Source organism: Ambystoma mexicanum, chromosome 8, assembly GCF_040938575.1.
Source record: "Ambystoma mexicanum isolate Mex_15411 chromosome 8, UKY_AmexF1_1, whole genome shotgun sequence".
Lineage (NCBI taxonomy): Eukaryota > Metazoa > Chordata > Amphibia > Caudata > Ambystomatidae > Ambystoma > Ambystoma mexicanum.
The window spans coordinates 1134479052-1134496171 of NC_090929.1; the positions used below are offsets into that span (position 1 = coordinate 1134479052).

The following is a 17120-nucleotide window of genomic DNA, read 5'->3' on the forward strand; positions in this document are numbered from 1 at the left end:
CTTGCACTATCTGAAATGTCGTCAGGCTGAGTATGATAGTTAATTTCACATCCTTACTGTTCATGGCCTGTAAGAATGTAATTGTTTTTTCCCTTGTTCCCTCCCTTGCCTTGAAGCGCTTTGAAACACATTGTGTATAGGCGCTATATAAATAAACTATCATATCATATCATACCTTATTAGCTGCTCAGGGCACTCACTGCGTTGACTCGGGGCAGTGGGGGCAGTGAAGGGGTGAGCCAGCTCCACCAGAGGAACACGCCTATATTCCACGACATGGCCCTGTTCCCAAGATTAACACGTTCTGCTTGAGCTATCCTGCCAACTACACATGCCAGAGAAAACATGTTGATTGCTACTCTGATTGGAGGGAGGGGCTGCCTGACAAGGACCTGGTGTTCCTGCTGATTCTGTAGGTTGGTACCTGTGCATCCTGACTGAGGGAAATGGAGTCTGCACACATGGAGTTGGCTGAAAGTTAATGAAACGCATTGTAGGTTTATTGGAAATACCCCACCTTTCTAAAGAGTTAAACCTCTAGTACTGAATTGTCATCACTTGTGTCCATGACCTAGGTATTGAGTGGCAGTGGAGGAAATCACCCGGTGTGAGGCAACTATACTTAACTTTCACTAGCATTACTGATTTCAACTCGACCTTCAAGCGGAGAGGATGGCACAACGCCTGCCTTTGGATAGAGGTGATGACACCAATCCTATCCTTTGGTAGTGCTAGTGGAACTGGAGGTGGTAATGAGGAGTGCATGTGCACCTGGAGGGATAGTCTTCATCTGTTCTCCAGTATTCCTAATGGCACAGAGTCTGTCCTCATTTGGAAGTCACAGTGCTCAGCTATTCATTCGATTGGAGATACTCAAAGATGTTGCTCTCCAGTGTAGCATATCATTGTTGTCTTAATTGTGATTAATTTAACTGTATTGGAGTAAACCACATAACGATGAATGGAACGTCTTGAGGTAACTCGTCTTAACCACTGGGAATTTCTCTTTGGGGTGGGGGGGGACAGTACATTCCTTAGTCCTTTAGATTGTGTATGCCATTGCAGAAGGAGACCAGCTGTACAGAAAGCAGTTGTGACCCGATACCCGAGTCCTGATTACATCCACTATTCAGAAAAACACCTGCAACATCTGGCTTGTCAGTGTTTCTTTTAAGACACATAGGTTTAAGTGTAGCTTTGGCTGAGGCAGAAAACATTGCGTTGAAGTCCCCTCATTTCATTGAAAAAAGAGGTCTCCTCTACCGGGTCAATGTGAATCGGAAGGAAAGTAGGATTACCTATTGCCAAAGAGTTGTGTCTCCGAAAGATCCTCCTACAGGGTTTTGCAAGCCTGGCATAACAGGCCATGACACAAACAAGATAAGCAAGTCCTACAGTGTGAAGGTCCACAGAGAAGAGTGGAGATTTCCCTATCCAAAATGATGGGGTAAGACTACGTCCACACACACAGCCGCATATGTCGATCCATTGTTAAACATACTGGAAACTGGGCCATATAACGTGATCTTCCCTAAACAGCGGAAAGATGAGTATATGGAGATAGGGTTCTTAACACCACATTCCCAGAAAGAGTGCCAGTTGGAACCGGAGCCAGAAAATTAACCAGATGTCTCTGTATCACCCAGAGTTGTACCCAGAAGAGCGAGAGAATGCAAAAGGGACATCCTGGACAGTACATTCCATGGAGGAAGCAGATAGGAAATTCCATCTTCCGCTGATGATCTAAGGAAGACAAGTTCTCGCATTGGTATCAAACAGCCATCTACACTGATCTAACTACACAAGATGAATTGACTCCAGGACCTCTATCCCAGATTATCTTTGTACATAGGACATTGACCTCTATCCACCAGGCCAGTGGTATATAGGCACTGTAGGGGAGTGAATAGAGATGTCTGTGGCAGTGAAGCCAGTCCAACTGGAAGAAATACTAATAGGCATAGATTTAATGCTAATGAACCACTGCCTGAAGACACTATAGATGCAATGTGGAAGGGTCAAAAAATGTGCCACAACCGGAAGTATCTATCAATGAGAGGGAGGAGCACTTGGAAAAAGGGGTGGAGGTATGTGACAGGCTCAGGGGCTTGACCCCGTCAAGGGGAACAGGGATCCATCCCGATCTGGGGTAGGTGGCCTACCAGGGTACATGCCAGAGCCAGTCCACCCTCAGCAGCTGGGTGAGGTAGTTTGCAGGGGGCAGTCCCCGCCCGAGTGTGCATTGTATATGACTGCTGGTATGGCACAGAAATCCTCCCCAAACCCTGTTGGAGCAAACTCACCATCACATGAAGAAAACCACCAGGAAAACTAGTGGCCTGAGCACATGGCAGCCACCACACAAATGGAGATTAGAAAAGGGGTGGGGCTAGAAACCTCCCTTTTCCAATTTCTTAAGCTACCATTTCAGAGGTTTTGTAATCTGCTGTGCCAACTTAGTTCTACTGTAAAGGTAAAGTTCCCCAAAGTAATTAGCAAAATAAGGCAAAGGGTAATCAAAAATAAAGTGCACAGTATTGCATGAAAAAATAATTGCTTTTATTTGCAAAATACAGCCAGTAGAAGTGAACTGAGGACCAATTCAATAAGCCCACTTGGGGGGGTATGATATTTAAAGTACGTCATTTTATCTGTACCAACTTTGACTCTGCCTTCTGAGCTTGATCTACCTCATTTATTTCTTTATACTGTTTCACTGTGCAGTGGTGTACTATTTGTACTTGCATCGCTGGCCATCCTTTCATCTCGATGCCTACCACCTTCCACAACTCTGCCTGCATGTCTGTGGGGAGACCCTGTGATACCATGTGATAAAAAAAATGGGGATGTTCCTATCCCATGGTTGTTGTGTCTCTAACCTCCACATCTCCTGTATCTGTCGAATGTACTGTGTGGGGTCCTCATCTGGTCTCATGTTAGGAACTAGGATAGATTGCATTTCTGACTGCATTTCCTTGAGTACCTTCCATATGTGTGCTCTACAGTTATTACATGGCACCTCATCATGGTCATTGCTGCTTAGTGTTACCCCATCATATCCTGCATTTTTCCAAAGTCTGTCTGCTTGTTCACACAATCAAGAGGCGAACAAGCTCTTCATGTCTCCTACAGCTAGGGTAATCCCTGCGATCCCAAGGGCATAATTCCACTTTCCTGCACCTGCGGTGAGGGATGGGAAACTGCTTGTTAAGTTCTCCTTATCCTTATTTTGCCCCCCCCCCCTTTGACCTTTCTCTGTCAGGGAGAAATGTGTCCCCTGCTTCTGAGGTGGTGATATCTCCTCTCCCTTTTTGCTATTTGTTACAGCTATTCTAGTGGACCATCTCATAAGTCGCCTGGATCATGGCATCCTATCTCTGTCCTCCATCAAGAGACTGTCCCTTCCATTACCCACCTGCTATCATTGCTTTCTGTCTGTCGTCGCAACTTTCGGGAACTCTTTTTCTACTGGTTCTAAGGTAGGAAGGTCGCTGGATGATTTACTGTCCTGTTTAAACATCTGTCCCATCATCCATTAGTCGGGTTCTACCACTGCGCACCGATCCTGCTCCCCTAGTGCTCTTACAAACTCCTCCTCTGCTTCTTTCAATCCATACCCTATCTGCTTTCCTGCGCTTTTACCTATCTCTGAAAGTAATGTGTTGCCCCCAGTATCGGTTGATGTATTTCTACTAGCCCCTGTTGATATTGTTTTACTAGCCCCTGTTTGCTTCTTTGTCAGCCTTTTTGTATCCTCAACTACAGCTGTATACCGGGATTGGTATAGCCTGCCACAGGCTTTAGAGATGCGGCCTGTAGAGAAAAGGACCAATAAGGGAGTGGGTTCAAAGCCACCCTAACTTCCTTATTAGTTTTGTCTGTCTCATTGTTGGGGGTGTCTTCCATTTCCTCAAACATTTTCCACAATTTTAATATGCTTTGTCTACTCTTTAGTTTTTTCTCTTTGTGTCTCAACGAGAAATATGTATGCATGTATTCTAAAACATCTTTTGCATGTGTGACCTCTGGCAAACTATTTAAACATTGCCTGCGGTCCCTTTACCCACTATCTGTGGTACCTTAGTATTTTATCCCTATACTGCAGGAGTGCCTCATACATGTGTTGTGACGGAGTGTCCATAATGTCAATAAATCCCACCCCTCCCTACTCAAAATCTATCAAAACTGTCCCATCATTGTCATGTACTCCCAAACCTCTGCATCTCAACAATAAACCAATTTACAAAACATCCAATTTGTCCCAACGATAATTTGTTTCAACAATAAACCAATTTGCAAAAAATCTATTTCTACCCAAAAACCCCAATTTGCAGAAAATCGAATTTTAAAACGGTTTTCTTTTAAAGGCGCCTACACACACACATCCACCTCAACTCTCCTTGCTCACACATTTATCACACCAACACAATCATCCAACAAAAACTCTAAACCCACGCCTAAACACAAAAACGTTTAAATATACTATTCTAACAAAATCGACCAACATTATTTACAATACCTTCCTCTCGCCCCTCCCATAGAGGGACCCCTTCCTACTTCTACACAGTGCTGTTATTCCCCTTGTAAGAGGAGATTCCACATCATTTCACAACTGTGTTCTACTTATAACATCATCTTTCCCTCTAATGAAGGAGTTCCCCTTCAATAGCTCATTAAAACCTCATGCAATACCACAGAGCGCCATCTTTCCCCAAAACAGAGGAGTTCATCTTCAACTTAATGTATTAGTCAATATAATAACAAATTAAACTAACAAAAGAAAACATCCACTAACTGCACTTTCATGAAAGAGTACACTCACGTGATATGGCAACTCTGAGTCCCCTCACTACTGAGTCTTCCCTCTTAACTGCCTGCACCACCTGGATTGACAGCCCGACTAAGGAATCAGGCAGACCTATGGGTAACTCGGCATCTGCACACCTCCTCGATTCATGCGCTCAGGAACTGGTCTCTGCAGGCTGGCACAACAACCCCAAGTTGTGCGGCGGGGAGCGTCCAGCCCTTTGGGGGCACAGGAGATCTTGCTGGGACCTCCAAATGTAAAGGTGAAGTTCCCCAAAATAATACCAAAAATAAGGCAAATCATAATCAAAAATAGAGTGCACAATTTGCATGTAAAACAGCTTTTATTTTTGCAAAAAATTGGCTGGGAGAATCAGACAGCTCCGTAGAACTGAACTAAGGACCACCTCAATGCGTCCACTTGGGGTTATGATATTTAAAGTAAGAAACTCCAAAATGAGCCTGTTCTACAAATGCAACATTCATTGTAATTTTAACATTTCCATTGGCTATCCGTCATTAAACCCTTAATGAACAGTATACATTAGGAAATATGATTGGAAGCTTCCTTTCTCATGACCATCAAAATAGCACCTCTTGAACATAACATAAATTCATAGTCAGCACAAAATACAACTTTTTAATTGGCTGGAACTCTTCATGGTGCAATTGATCAAAAAAGCTATACCCTAATTGGACAACAGCACCTGAGACAGCTCGTATGCAGCATCCCACCAAGACAGACCAATCATGTTGTGAGTGGGAATCAACAAGGTCAAAACAAATTTGCATTTCATGGAGCACCACAAACCCTTCCCCGTAATTGTCCCTCTTGCCTTCCCACCCAGTGCACCTGCTCATTCTGCAACCTCTGGACGCAGCCTTCTAGTTGTCGCTATGGCAATGAATAGTTGCATGAAAAACATATCTGGGGACCTGCTTCTCGAAATTAATGTATTGTATTTATTCATTCTACTAAGGCACTTTCATCACCGCACCAAATACCTTAACTTTCATTGGGAGACTCTGTGTTCACATACTATTTCTTCATTTTGGCAGTGCTGCTGCCTAGCCCTTCTCTCATCTCTCACTGTGTCCTTCACAATCATTATGTATTCATTCTATCGTCTGAGAAGGCACCTGCTGTTTTGTTTCCCATTTCATGCCCTTGGGAACTTGCTCCCTCGTAACAATTAGCTGAACACTATTCTGCATCCTTTTCCATCCTGACCTTGGCTGCTTGGAGCCTTCTGCCCATCAGCAGAAATAAAATTCAACTAAAGGGCCATATGCGTCCCAGCACCCTAAGATGGCAAAATCTGCAGCCTTTAACTATGGCCTATTCTAACATGGCAGACCTCTTTTCCTTTACAACAACTAACAACTTCACTTAAAACATCTCAATCCGCACATCTAAAATAAATCCAAGCTACATAACCGTATCTAATAATATAGGTGTGATAAAAAGAATGACAAGAAATACTTTGCTACATGTGTGTTTTACTATACAACAGACACCCTAAAGCTCCCCAAAATCATGGCAAAACTTCATTTAACCTAAATATCACATCACAAAAACACATAACAGCCACATCACTACCAGGGGTGTAATACCCTGCTGAAAAAGCTTTCTCAATTTATACTTGTGCACACGTTTACGATGTTGGACCTGCATATTTACACTATGCTTTGTCTTGTCAAGGGAGGTCCAGGGGCTGCAGATGCAGAGGTGACTTTCAGTGTAGGTATTGGGTCCAGATAGTCAGCGATTCCAGATTCTAATGAGAAGGTACTAGAGACTGAACAACTGTACACCTGTCGCACAACAGGATGAAGACCTCCACAGAGCAAGAGATGTCAGAGGACTGACAGAATGCGAAGAAAGTGGGTTACAGCAGTTGTCACCATGATCAGGTGGCCAGAACAATGAAACTGACCTTGTACTGCTTTTCTTCAGTCAGGAAAGCAAAAACTGCTGGGAAAGTCATTGTGTCCATATATTGAAGATCCACAGAGTTCCAAGACCGGACTCAGAACGGCGACTGGTACAGCGTGGTTGCCCACGAGAGAGCTGGTCAATCCACTGGGTGGTTCAGGAACACCTCTGAAGGCTCAGCATGCACGGATCCTCTAGAAGAGGTCGGGATAAGTTTTTCCCCCTGGTCTAAGGCTCTAATTAAGAAATAAGCCCCAAGCCGGGGAGCATTACCACGTCTGGTAATGCACCGGGTCCCTACCACATCTGGTAATGCCCCGGGGCCCATAGTTACAGAGGGTTACTAGAAGCTTCTTTCTTCAGTTGCAGGACGCTCTGGCGTTTCGCAACTGAAAAAATAAAAAAATGGCAGCCTTGGAAGGGAAATCGAAGTCTGTTCTCCCTTTCAATTGCGGCCATTAAAAAAGTAAAAGAAAAGTAAACAAATAACATTGCTGCCATGAAACGGGAGAAGGGACTACAGGTAGTCCCTTCTCTCTTGCCATGGCAGAGTGTCGCAGATCGAGAGCGGATGCAGTGGGGAAATATATAAAAATCAAAGAATATATATGCAAGTCTCAGACAGAACACATTACCTTATTGTGTTTGGATTGTCATGGTTTTGCCACTGTCATTTGGCCACAAGAAAACATCGAAATAGGGTATAAACATTGTAAATGGCCCGAGGAAAGGCATTGGGGCAACAAGTTCAGACTGATGTCTGTGAATTAAGAAAATGTAATTTGTTGTTTAATGTAATATTGCTGCTTTGAGCTTTTCTTAGTCACTTTTACTGACCCCATCACTTATTTCTGTGGAGAATTATTCACTGATGGTGGATTTGAGATTGATATTTGGTGCTATTGAGTTGTTTTCATTTTTTTATATAACAAAATCATTTATTTTTGTACAATAAACCATTGAGCACAGAAATGTTCCAGCAGGAAGAAATTATATTGAATGGAGTGTAACTGAGTGAGAATGATGTTGATAGATGATGGGTCAGAGTCACAAGAAACACACGTCTCCCACAGGTGTTCTTTTTTCTAAGTATCCCAAACAAACTTCACAATAAGGTGAATTGTGCAATTTAGAAATAACAAGCATTCCACTATAGGAGATAGGATCTCCCAGCAGTGATATTCATAGGGACTGATAAGTCTCCACATAAAACGTGGCAAAAGCAAGTTAAGTAAGGCTGAGGCCTTTACATCCAAAAAGTCGGGTTAGGACACAGACAATAGCAAAGTGATAGGATGCAACATTGAAGTATATGGGATAAATCTGCAAAAAGGAAATCTTTCCTAAGAGGGAGCATGTGTCCAGGGGAGCCAATAGGAGCTGGAAGGAGTGTTCGAAGGGGGAGTTCAGGACTACAAAACCCCAGCCAGATTCAAAGGTGTTGAGCTGAAGTCAGGTGGAGCAGTGATGGATCATAAGGCGAGGCAGAGGAGGATGGTAGAGAGGGGTGATGAGGAGACTTTGATAGTGTTCTGAGAAAGTGCAGGTAAGGTACTGTGTAGGAGACAGTGGTACCAGTTGAGTCTAGCATGAAGAAGGGAGTGTAAAAGTTGAGTGAAAGAGTTGGGGAATGCAAGGGGATTTAGAGCAGGTGTGTGAGTGAGTGTTAGTGACTGAGAATCAGTGAGTAGTGAAGAATAAGAGAGTAGTGATAAAGTGAAAGGTGGTAACAGGAGTAATATTTGGGAGGGTGGAGCAAATGATGAAAGTATTGGGAAAGACGGGGAGAGTGTTATAAGATCAGTATGCACATGAGTAGACAGGGGGTCATTGAAGGTGAGCGAGGAGCGTAGTGAACATGGAGAGAGAAATAAAGGAGAGCAGGGGCAGGTGAGAGGTGCAGGTAGTGTGAGGGTCACCGAATAGCGGAAAGAGGAGAAGATAGGAGCCAATAGAATGAGAGTGGGATTGGAGAAGGAGAGTGAGATGGGAGAGAAGTGAGAGAATGGAAGAGGTAAAGCTAGAGAGAGAGGGAGACCACGAAGATCACAGGGAGAGAAGATTTACATAGAGGGAGAACAAGAGGCGGGCAGAGAGAGAGAGAAAGAGTAAACAAGGGCGAGAGACTGGTTGAGAAACACTTGTGAAATCAGTCTCCTGACAAAAGGGAAGGGATAATTTAAAAATCCCCTGAGGGAGCAAAGTAAAGAAGGCCATGTCCTTTAGGATTCCTCTCCCAAATTAGAAAAGACCTAGACAGTAGATGTTACTGTGCCTTGGAGCATGTTGGGGACATTCTGGGGGCTATGAACACCCAGACTAGGGTCGGGGGAGGCCATGTGGAGAGACATTTGACTCCTTTAGTTTCAACCATTTCAGCCTCCCCAAATCATTCACATAAAATACTAATAAAGCACCTTAAATCTATCTCACTTGCCCGCGATTTTCTTAGACCATCTATAACATTAGGCACAATAACCTAAAACGCCATTGTTGGAGATTATTACACTAGCACATTTTAAACCATTATCCATCCTTTGTGGTGGCCTTCCATGCTATCAATTGTTTAGTTCATCTCCACCATCACAGAAGGGGGACCTGCTGTATAAAAGTAAGTCTTGACCAGGTCTGAAATGGGAGTCGCAGAGTACCAACTACTAAGCCACATCCCCTACTTATAAGAACACCAACATGCTCAGCCATGTTTCCGCCATATTGTTAGAGGGGGCACCTTCTGTAGATGTGGATAACGGATGGGTGAAGTGACACAATGAACAAACTAGGTTTAAGGTAACAAAGATAAACGAAGCAGTGATTTTCGTTTGAAGCTGGAGACAATATAGTATTTCCTATCATCCACATACATGAATAATAACAATGATAATAATAACAATAATAAAAAACAAAAACACATGTTGCAAGTGTTGTAATTCAATCTTCTTGTACTAATCTGCTCTTACAGGTCCGATGGGGAGATAAAGGTTCAACTGAAGAGGGTGCAAAGTTAGAAAAGCCAAAAAATGCTGTTATCAAGTTACCAGAACAAGAATATGAGCCGTGGGAGCCGAAACCAAAGAAGAATCCTAGGAGCAACAGACCAACAGAAAGGAAGTGGTATAGCCCAATAAAGGTAATGTGTCCCTGGTAATCATTGCATTTCCCCTTGAAAATAAAATGGGCATTGGCAAACAAAAGATTTGCCTTTTGTATAGGCATGGACAGGTCATTTTCACAGTACCATGAATGTGGGACTACCATGCCAAAGAATGGAAATAGCTGGCAGATTGTATTGGCACCGTTGCACATTATGCATATGCAAGAGGCAAAACAAGAGCCAAAATGGTTGGCTTTGCCAACGTTTTTCACCAGGAAAGCAGGTCAAAGTATGTCACACATACTACTTTCAAATCGAGTGACTGAAGACGCACTGGATTAAGGCACTTTTTATCACACCACGAGCAGGAGCAGTGTTTACATTTATCTTTTATTCTTTGGGCATGCTTGTGCATGTGGAGATTGCTTCAGAGCTTGCGATCCCAGAGGATGCCACAGGAGACAGAGGCAGGGGTTTATGAAGGCCTGGGAGAAAAGAAAGGTCTTGAGTAATCATTGGAACTGGTCATGCTTTCTATCATGATGAAGATTAGAGGATGGTGAGTTTCAGAGGAGAGAAAATAGCAAAGCGGAGGACACCCATGCACAGCTTTGGAGAATCTGGCCACATGAGGAAGGTGGAATCAGAAGATCTGATATGTTTGTATAGTTGATAAGGCTTTATGAATTGTTAGAAGTATTCTAGTCCTTGCCCATGGATAAATCGGCGAGTTAGGCAGAGAAGCTTGAGAAGAGAGGTGACGGGGTGCCAATGCAGTTGAATTACGGAAGGGGCTGTGTTGCCAGATTGATGATTAAGCCCATGGATCAGTTCTGGATACATTGAGATTTTGAGAGAGAGGTTTGCGGAAGGCCGGAGTAGAGTGAGTTGCCATTGGCAATTCTAGAAAGAACAATGGCCCTGATTTCAAATGTGTCGGTGGGAGGAAGATTTGTAAGGAGTGATGTTTTAGGAGAGCCCGGGTTGAAGATTGCAAGATTTAGTTAGATAGTTGATTTGGGAGTGATTGGAAAGTTTTTCATCAAGGAATCATACATTCTGAACCGGCTTTGAAGGGGCAATTATTGGGCCTCACTGGAAGGGTCAGGAAATAGTGAACATTGACGGGCAAAGGATTTGGTTCTTGGATTTGTAACTATTCAGGGAGAATTTACTACCCTGCATACTACCAAGTATAGCTTCGGGAAGCTGCGGAGTAACTGTAATGGTTGATTAAAGTGAAGGAGATTGAACTCCTAATGGCATTTGGCTTCCAATACAAGTTCTCTGTGTCATCTGTATAGATTTGAAAATCATGATTAAATGATTTAATGATTTATGTGATTGGCCTCATATAATCTTTGATGAGGAGGGGAGAGAGATGTGTCCCAGGGAATGCTACATTCTAGATTGAAGGGGTTAAAAAGGTGGGTCCAAATCTGGTTTGTCAGGATATGCCTGAGAGGAATGATTTGAGCGAGACAAGTGCCTTGTCTGTGATGTTGAACCAGGCCAGACAAGTGCCTTGTCTGTGATCTTGAACCAGACTTGCAAGTGTGAATGGAATTTTGTTTTGTCGGGATATGCCTGAGAGGAATGATTTGAGCCAGACAAGTGCCTTGTCTGTGATGTTGAACCAGGCCAGACAAGTGCCTTGTCTGTGATGTTGAACCAGACTTGCAAGTGTGAATGGAATTTTGTTTTGTCGGGATATGCCTGAGAGGAATGATTTGAGCCAGACAAGTGCCTTGTCTGTGATGTTGAACCAGACTTGCAACCGTGAATGGAATTTTGTTGTCAACACTGTTGTATACTGCCGAGAGTTCAAGCAGAATGAGGAAGACTAGTTGGTTAGAAACTTATTTCTGGAATGAGATGTTCTCAGATTTCAAGGAGAGCTCTCTGCACCATGAGATGGTCTGAATCCTGATAGGTGGGAGTCTGCAAAGTGACTTCTCTCCAACCAATATTGACATTTGTTAAATTTCCCACCATTTGTCCAGGCCTTGGAAGGTTGGATTTGGGGTGTTACTTAGCTGGAGATGAAGGGACCAATGAGAGCTTCTTTAGCAAAGGACACGCTATTGCATGTTTTAGTCATTGTGGAAAGGAGCCTTCTCAGTAGGATTTGTTCATGATGATAGAAAGGTCACAAGGGAGGTGCTGAGCTAAGAGTTTGGAGATTGAAGATAGGCAGTGGTCCATGGGCAAGCCTGAATAGCCAACATTCTTGATGGCTTTTAAGATGTCTACGTTGTAAAAAGAGCAACCTTGGTCAACCAGCTTGTAGTGGTTTTGGTGCGAGGTAGAGTGGAGAATGTTGAAGTAGGTGACAAAGAGTTTGCTTTTGATCTGGGCCTTTGTTCTGAAAAAAGGCTCCCTTACTGTTGTATGGTCTTTAGATGACAAGATGGGGATCGATGAGTTTATGATGCCTTTGGCGGTGATGGGTTCAGGGGAGTTGAAGTATTTGGATGGCATGATGGGGGTGATAGAAACTCCATCTCATCTTTTTCCCAGCCGATTGTGATGAAGGCACAAAGTATAGTCTGGGCTGAGCACATCTAAGAGGCTGAGGTTATGGTTCGAGATTCAGGATTCCATGATGGCAGTGATGTTGAGGCTGCTGTTGAAGAAAAGGTCTATAATAAGTGCAGTTTTGATGGGGATGGACCTGTCATTTAGTTGAAAATCCTTATATAAATCTGAACTGTCCAGGGAAGGGGATTGATGGGCTAAGGAGTTGAGGGAGAGAGGGAGACGAGATAGGGGGTCAGAGGTTATGCCAGAATATTGGGGGATTGAATTATTATAATAATTGTTCTTTTACAAACGCGCTTAATAACAGAGAGTGGTAACTAAGCGCAGGATCAGGATTCAAAGCTCTGGTGCACTGCATTGTCTTGCTTCCAAGACAAATGCATTGCCCCTGAGCTATCCTTCCACCCTCGATTATATCCATAGTTTGGTTGCTGAGATTTCCTGTATGGGAGAGGAAGGATTTGCGAGAGAGCCATTGCCTTTCAGAAGTGTATCTAAACATGGCATCCCCTTAAACGCAAAGAGCAAGTTAAAAGAGATCCTAGGGGGGGGTTGTTTCAGGTGGGGATGGCTAGATAGTGGATAGGAATGACTGTAGGGTCTTGCATGTTTTATGGGTGGTCATTGTCTGAGAATAAAACCAAACACCTAGAGGCTGTATGTTCCTCCTCATATCCCTTCTCATTACTCTTCACTTCTCAAGCCAATACTTTTGGCTTATGGGCAGTGCTAGCAGTGCAACCTAGTGGCCAAATCTAGAATCTGACGAATCCAAAAAGGGAAGTTTATTCTTGTTAGGAACTGACAATGCTATATTATTGAAGAGCGATGATCAAATTCAAGTAAGAGTCACTTATAATACAATGATTCCTCTGTATACAGCCAAAGACACAGTTCAATAGGTTAAGTTATGACTAGTATTGATTCAAAACAGAAAAGCTTTAAGTGGTTCAATCCTATAAACGGAATCCAGCTCTATAGGCATAGGTCTCTATACACACGGCACCAACCTTTATAGGCTGGGGATGCATGATCTCCAGGCACGTGGCACTGTCACAAATGTGTATGGGCTTCTCATTGGTCACTCGTCTCCATAAACATGGATCATTTCAGAGGAGCCATGTTCCTCCCACCTTAATAGGTGCAATACTCACACAACTGTAGGCGAAGGTGAGAGTTTAGCGTTTGTCAAGTGTGATATATCAAATGCACATGTGTATGGTGTACCATGATTTTACTCTAGTAACTTCATCTTTGATTTTGATATTAATATTTTGCAGGGTAAACTTGATGCTTTGTGGGCGCTTGTTCGGAGAGGTTATGACCAAGTATCACTTATGAGACCAAGGCAAGGGGATGAGGTAAGATATGATAATTCTTTAAATTGTTTTATTTGTGGTAAAGTTTGAGTGTGTGCTTGGCAGGCTGGTATAAACAAGTCAATACAGTGTCAAAGCAGGTGACTTGGAACCATTCCTAACAGGACAGGTTGTTAACTCAGTATGTGACATCCTACATTCATATCTGCCCTAAGAAAGACCTATATGTGTGGCATATCTATGCCTTCCTATGGTTACACCCCTGGTGAATTCTGCGACAACTGTGCCTGGGTCAGGTATGTTAGACATTCACACAATTGAATGTGGTAGTCTCTTCTAAAATGTTTACTTTGGCATTCATTTCACTGGCCTCAAATTCAGAGAAAAAACTTGAAATTGAACATAGCTAGTTCTTTGCCAGTCTCGGAATCATACTGGGCTACTCTCAATTCAGGGGTAATGACATGCATTCAAAGCTCGCTCTCTCTTTCATCTTCTATTGCATAACTGCTGCCTCAGATGTTTAAGTTCTTTTTTAGAGCCTATGTTGCAGGCCATCAGAAAGACCTTTCCATCTGACGCTTTATACATTCAGAATCTTTGAATGGGTGATTATTTTGTGTGTGTGTGCGTGCGTGCGTACGTGTGTGTGTGTTTGTGTGTGTGTATATATCAGTCACTTGGTGCCTACGCCCTGAGATTGTTTTTCCCCACAATTGATAAGAAGTGGAGCAGAAATAAAAACAAAACAATGACATAGCTGAGGGATGGAAAACTATTGGCATCGAACATCAACACATACACAATTTTGAGTTTGAGACTGAACATCAAGCGAAATGCCCCATTATCCAGGGCACTGAGTAAGCTTTTATTAGGAACAGGCTTTATAAAAAGAATGGCTCTATATAATTGCTACAATTCTAGGACTCATTGGGCCTCATTATGAGTGTTGCGGTAAGGCTAACAACGGTGCCGGTAGTGCTACCGGTGCTGTTGTTACCTCGCCGCAACATTCTGAGTTCTGCTCGCGGGTGCCGTTCTGTACGCCTGGTCAGACCAGATGTGCAGTGCGGCACCCGCTAGCAGAACAGGATGGTAGCAACGGTCTCGTTGTTAACGGGACCGTTGTTACCATCCTCCCCATTCCCATTGAGCCCTATGGGGGCTCAGATGGGAATGGGGACGTACCAGGTCCGGGTCCCACGAATGGGAATTACCGGGCCCTGAAAGGTCGGAATGGCCCGGTAATTACCATTTTTCGGGATCCAGACCCGAGTTTGGGGGTAGCCATGCTGGTAAAAGCAGCATGACTATCTCTAAACACATAATGAGGTCCATTATCGGCTGCATATATGATGCACAGACCTTGTTGGTTCTGCCCAAAATGCAACACAAGCTTACTCTGGCTTGATAGTCATTGGGTGTGCAATAACTGTCTGCAAAGAGACTACAAGGAGCCAGCTTGCATTGTTGGGAGACAGATGAATAGGTCATTCATAACATCTGCCCGGCCCAATACTGCACAGGTGAGAAAAGTTACTCACTTTGACAACCATACCGCCCTTATCCCACGCAGGTAGATCTGGATATGGAAACAACCTAAGCTCAAGGTGGCAAAAGTAACCTAACTGTATAACTATTAATAGGCGTGCATTAGACCTGAAGGAGATGTGCACTCAACATGAAGAACATGTGTAATATGTAATACATGCATTTATTCATGAAGAATACTAACATAGCATCCACTAGACATGAAGAACACTAACATAACCAATATATAAGCTGAATGCAACATGAAAGACATGCAAATACTGCTCACTAAAACATAAAAACAAGTATTATGGGTCAGCCATATGATATGATATTTTATTTGTCTCGTACTCATACACACGTGTTTCAGAGCGCAACAAGGCAAGGGAGGGGAACAAGGGAGGACAAAACAATGATCTTACTAGGCCCAGTGACATTGAGAATGCAAGTGCAGGGAGAAGGAAGTGGGAAAGTGCAATGGAGAGCGGAGAGGTGGAAAGTGCTGAGCAAGGGATAAAAACAACAACTTGTAGTGCAGCCAGCAGGATGGCAAGTGCAATGTTTAAAGCGCAGACGAGGGGTGTCTGATAAGTGCAGGTAAGGGGACTATAAGGTTACAGATATAGACCCAAGTGCAACAGTTGCCAGGTGGAAGTGCGGGTGTGTGGCTTGGTGGGCTTAGACCTGGGCCCGAAATCAGAGGGTAGCCAGGTGCACAGAGCCGAAGCAGACAGATCAGCAGGGGAGAGGAAGAGCGAAGGCAGAAGCAAATAGGAAGGTCTTGCAGTGCTTCCGGAACCAGAGATGGTTCTCCTCAAGTGTGTTTGAGTGTCAGGGAGGCTGTTCCAGAGGGAGGCCCCAGCAGAGGAAAGAGATCTACCCCCAACTCGTCACTTGGAGAAGCAATAGCCCTGAGGGAGTTGGAGGTGGAAGAGCGAAGAGCTCGAGTGGGAAGGTATTTATGAAAGGAGAGTTGAATGTATTTTAGACCTAAGCCCCTTAAAGCCTTGTGAACAATGCAGAGGGTCTTGAATTTAACCTTTGCAGCCACTGGGAGCCAATGAAGAGATTTCAGGGCTGGACAGATACAATCCCAGGGCTTGAGGCCAAGGACAAGTCTCGCAGTCCTGTTCTGGATGAGTTGCAGAGGGCAGGGAGTAGAAGCAGGCAGATTTAGAAAGAGGCTGTTGTAGTAGTCTAGCCCTCTGATGAGGTGCAGTTGATAGTTTGACTTCTTAGAGACGTCAGAGATGTGAGGAGAAAAGGAGTGTGGAGTCAAATATGACCCTGAGGTTCTTAGCCTCACACTTCGCAGAATGAAGAGAGCCAAGGGAGGCCGGCCGGTTAGAGAGTGACAGGAAAGGAGGGTGCAGGTGTGCCGATGAGGAAAATCTCCGTCTTACTGCCATTAAGGCAGAGATCATTGGTGGCACACCATTCCTGGATGGCAAACTAACAGTCAGAGATGAGGGAGGGAGAGGGGGTGGTGGAGGGAAGCCTGAAAATGAGCTGAGTGTCATCCGCATAGCACTGAAAGATGGAGCAGAGCGGCAAAATGGAAGCCTCAGCATGCTTTAAAAAAACAAAAGCTAAAAGACTTCTAGAGAATTCAAAATGCTAAATCCACAGAAATGCAGATCCGTGCAGAGCTCAAAGAGTAGCTAACAACCAGATCCAAGGTTACAGTGAAATAAGGGAGGATAGGAACAGCAGAGGGAAGGCACGAGATAGTAATTCCCAAGGCACAAGCAGTATGCTCCCAGATTAATTAAAGTTTATTAAAAGCACAACTGAACTTTGTTAGCCAGGTGCAGTCAAACTATAAGACAATAGACTCCATGAAGAATAACTCAAGACAGTCTACAGTGGCAACAGAAAACATGGCACTTACATT

General features: G+C 43.8%; 1 protein-coding gene across 1 annotated transcript in view; it reads left to right on the forward strand.

Annotated features, from left to right (window-relative positions):
- The window catches only part of ANTXRL (ANTXR like), a 359532-nt gene that overhangs the window by 297741 nt on the left and 44671 nt on the right, over positions 1-17120 (forward strand). The window contains exons 16-17 of the mRNA XM_069611191.1: positions 9705-9872; positions 13658-13738. Coding sequence (XP_069467292.1) covers positions 9705-9872; positions 13658-13738 — 249 coding nt within the window. The remainder of the gene's footprint in view (positions 1-9704; positions 9873-13657; positions 13739-17120) is intronic.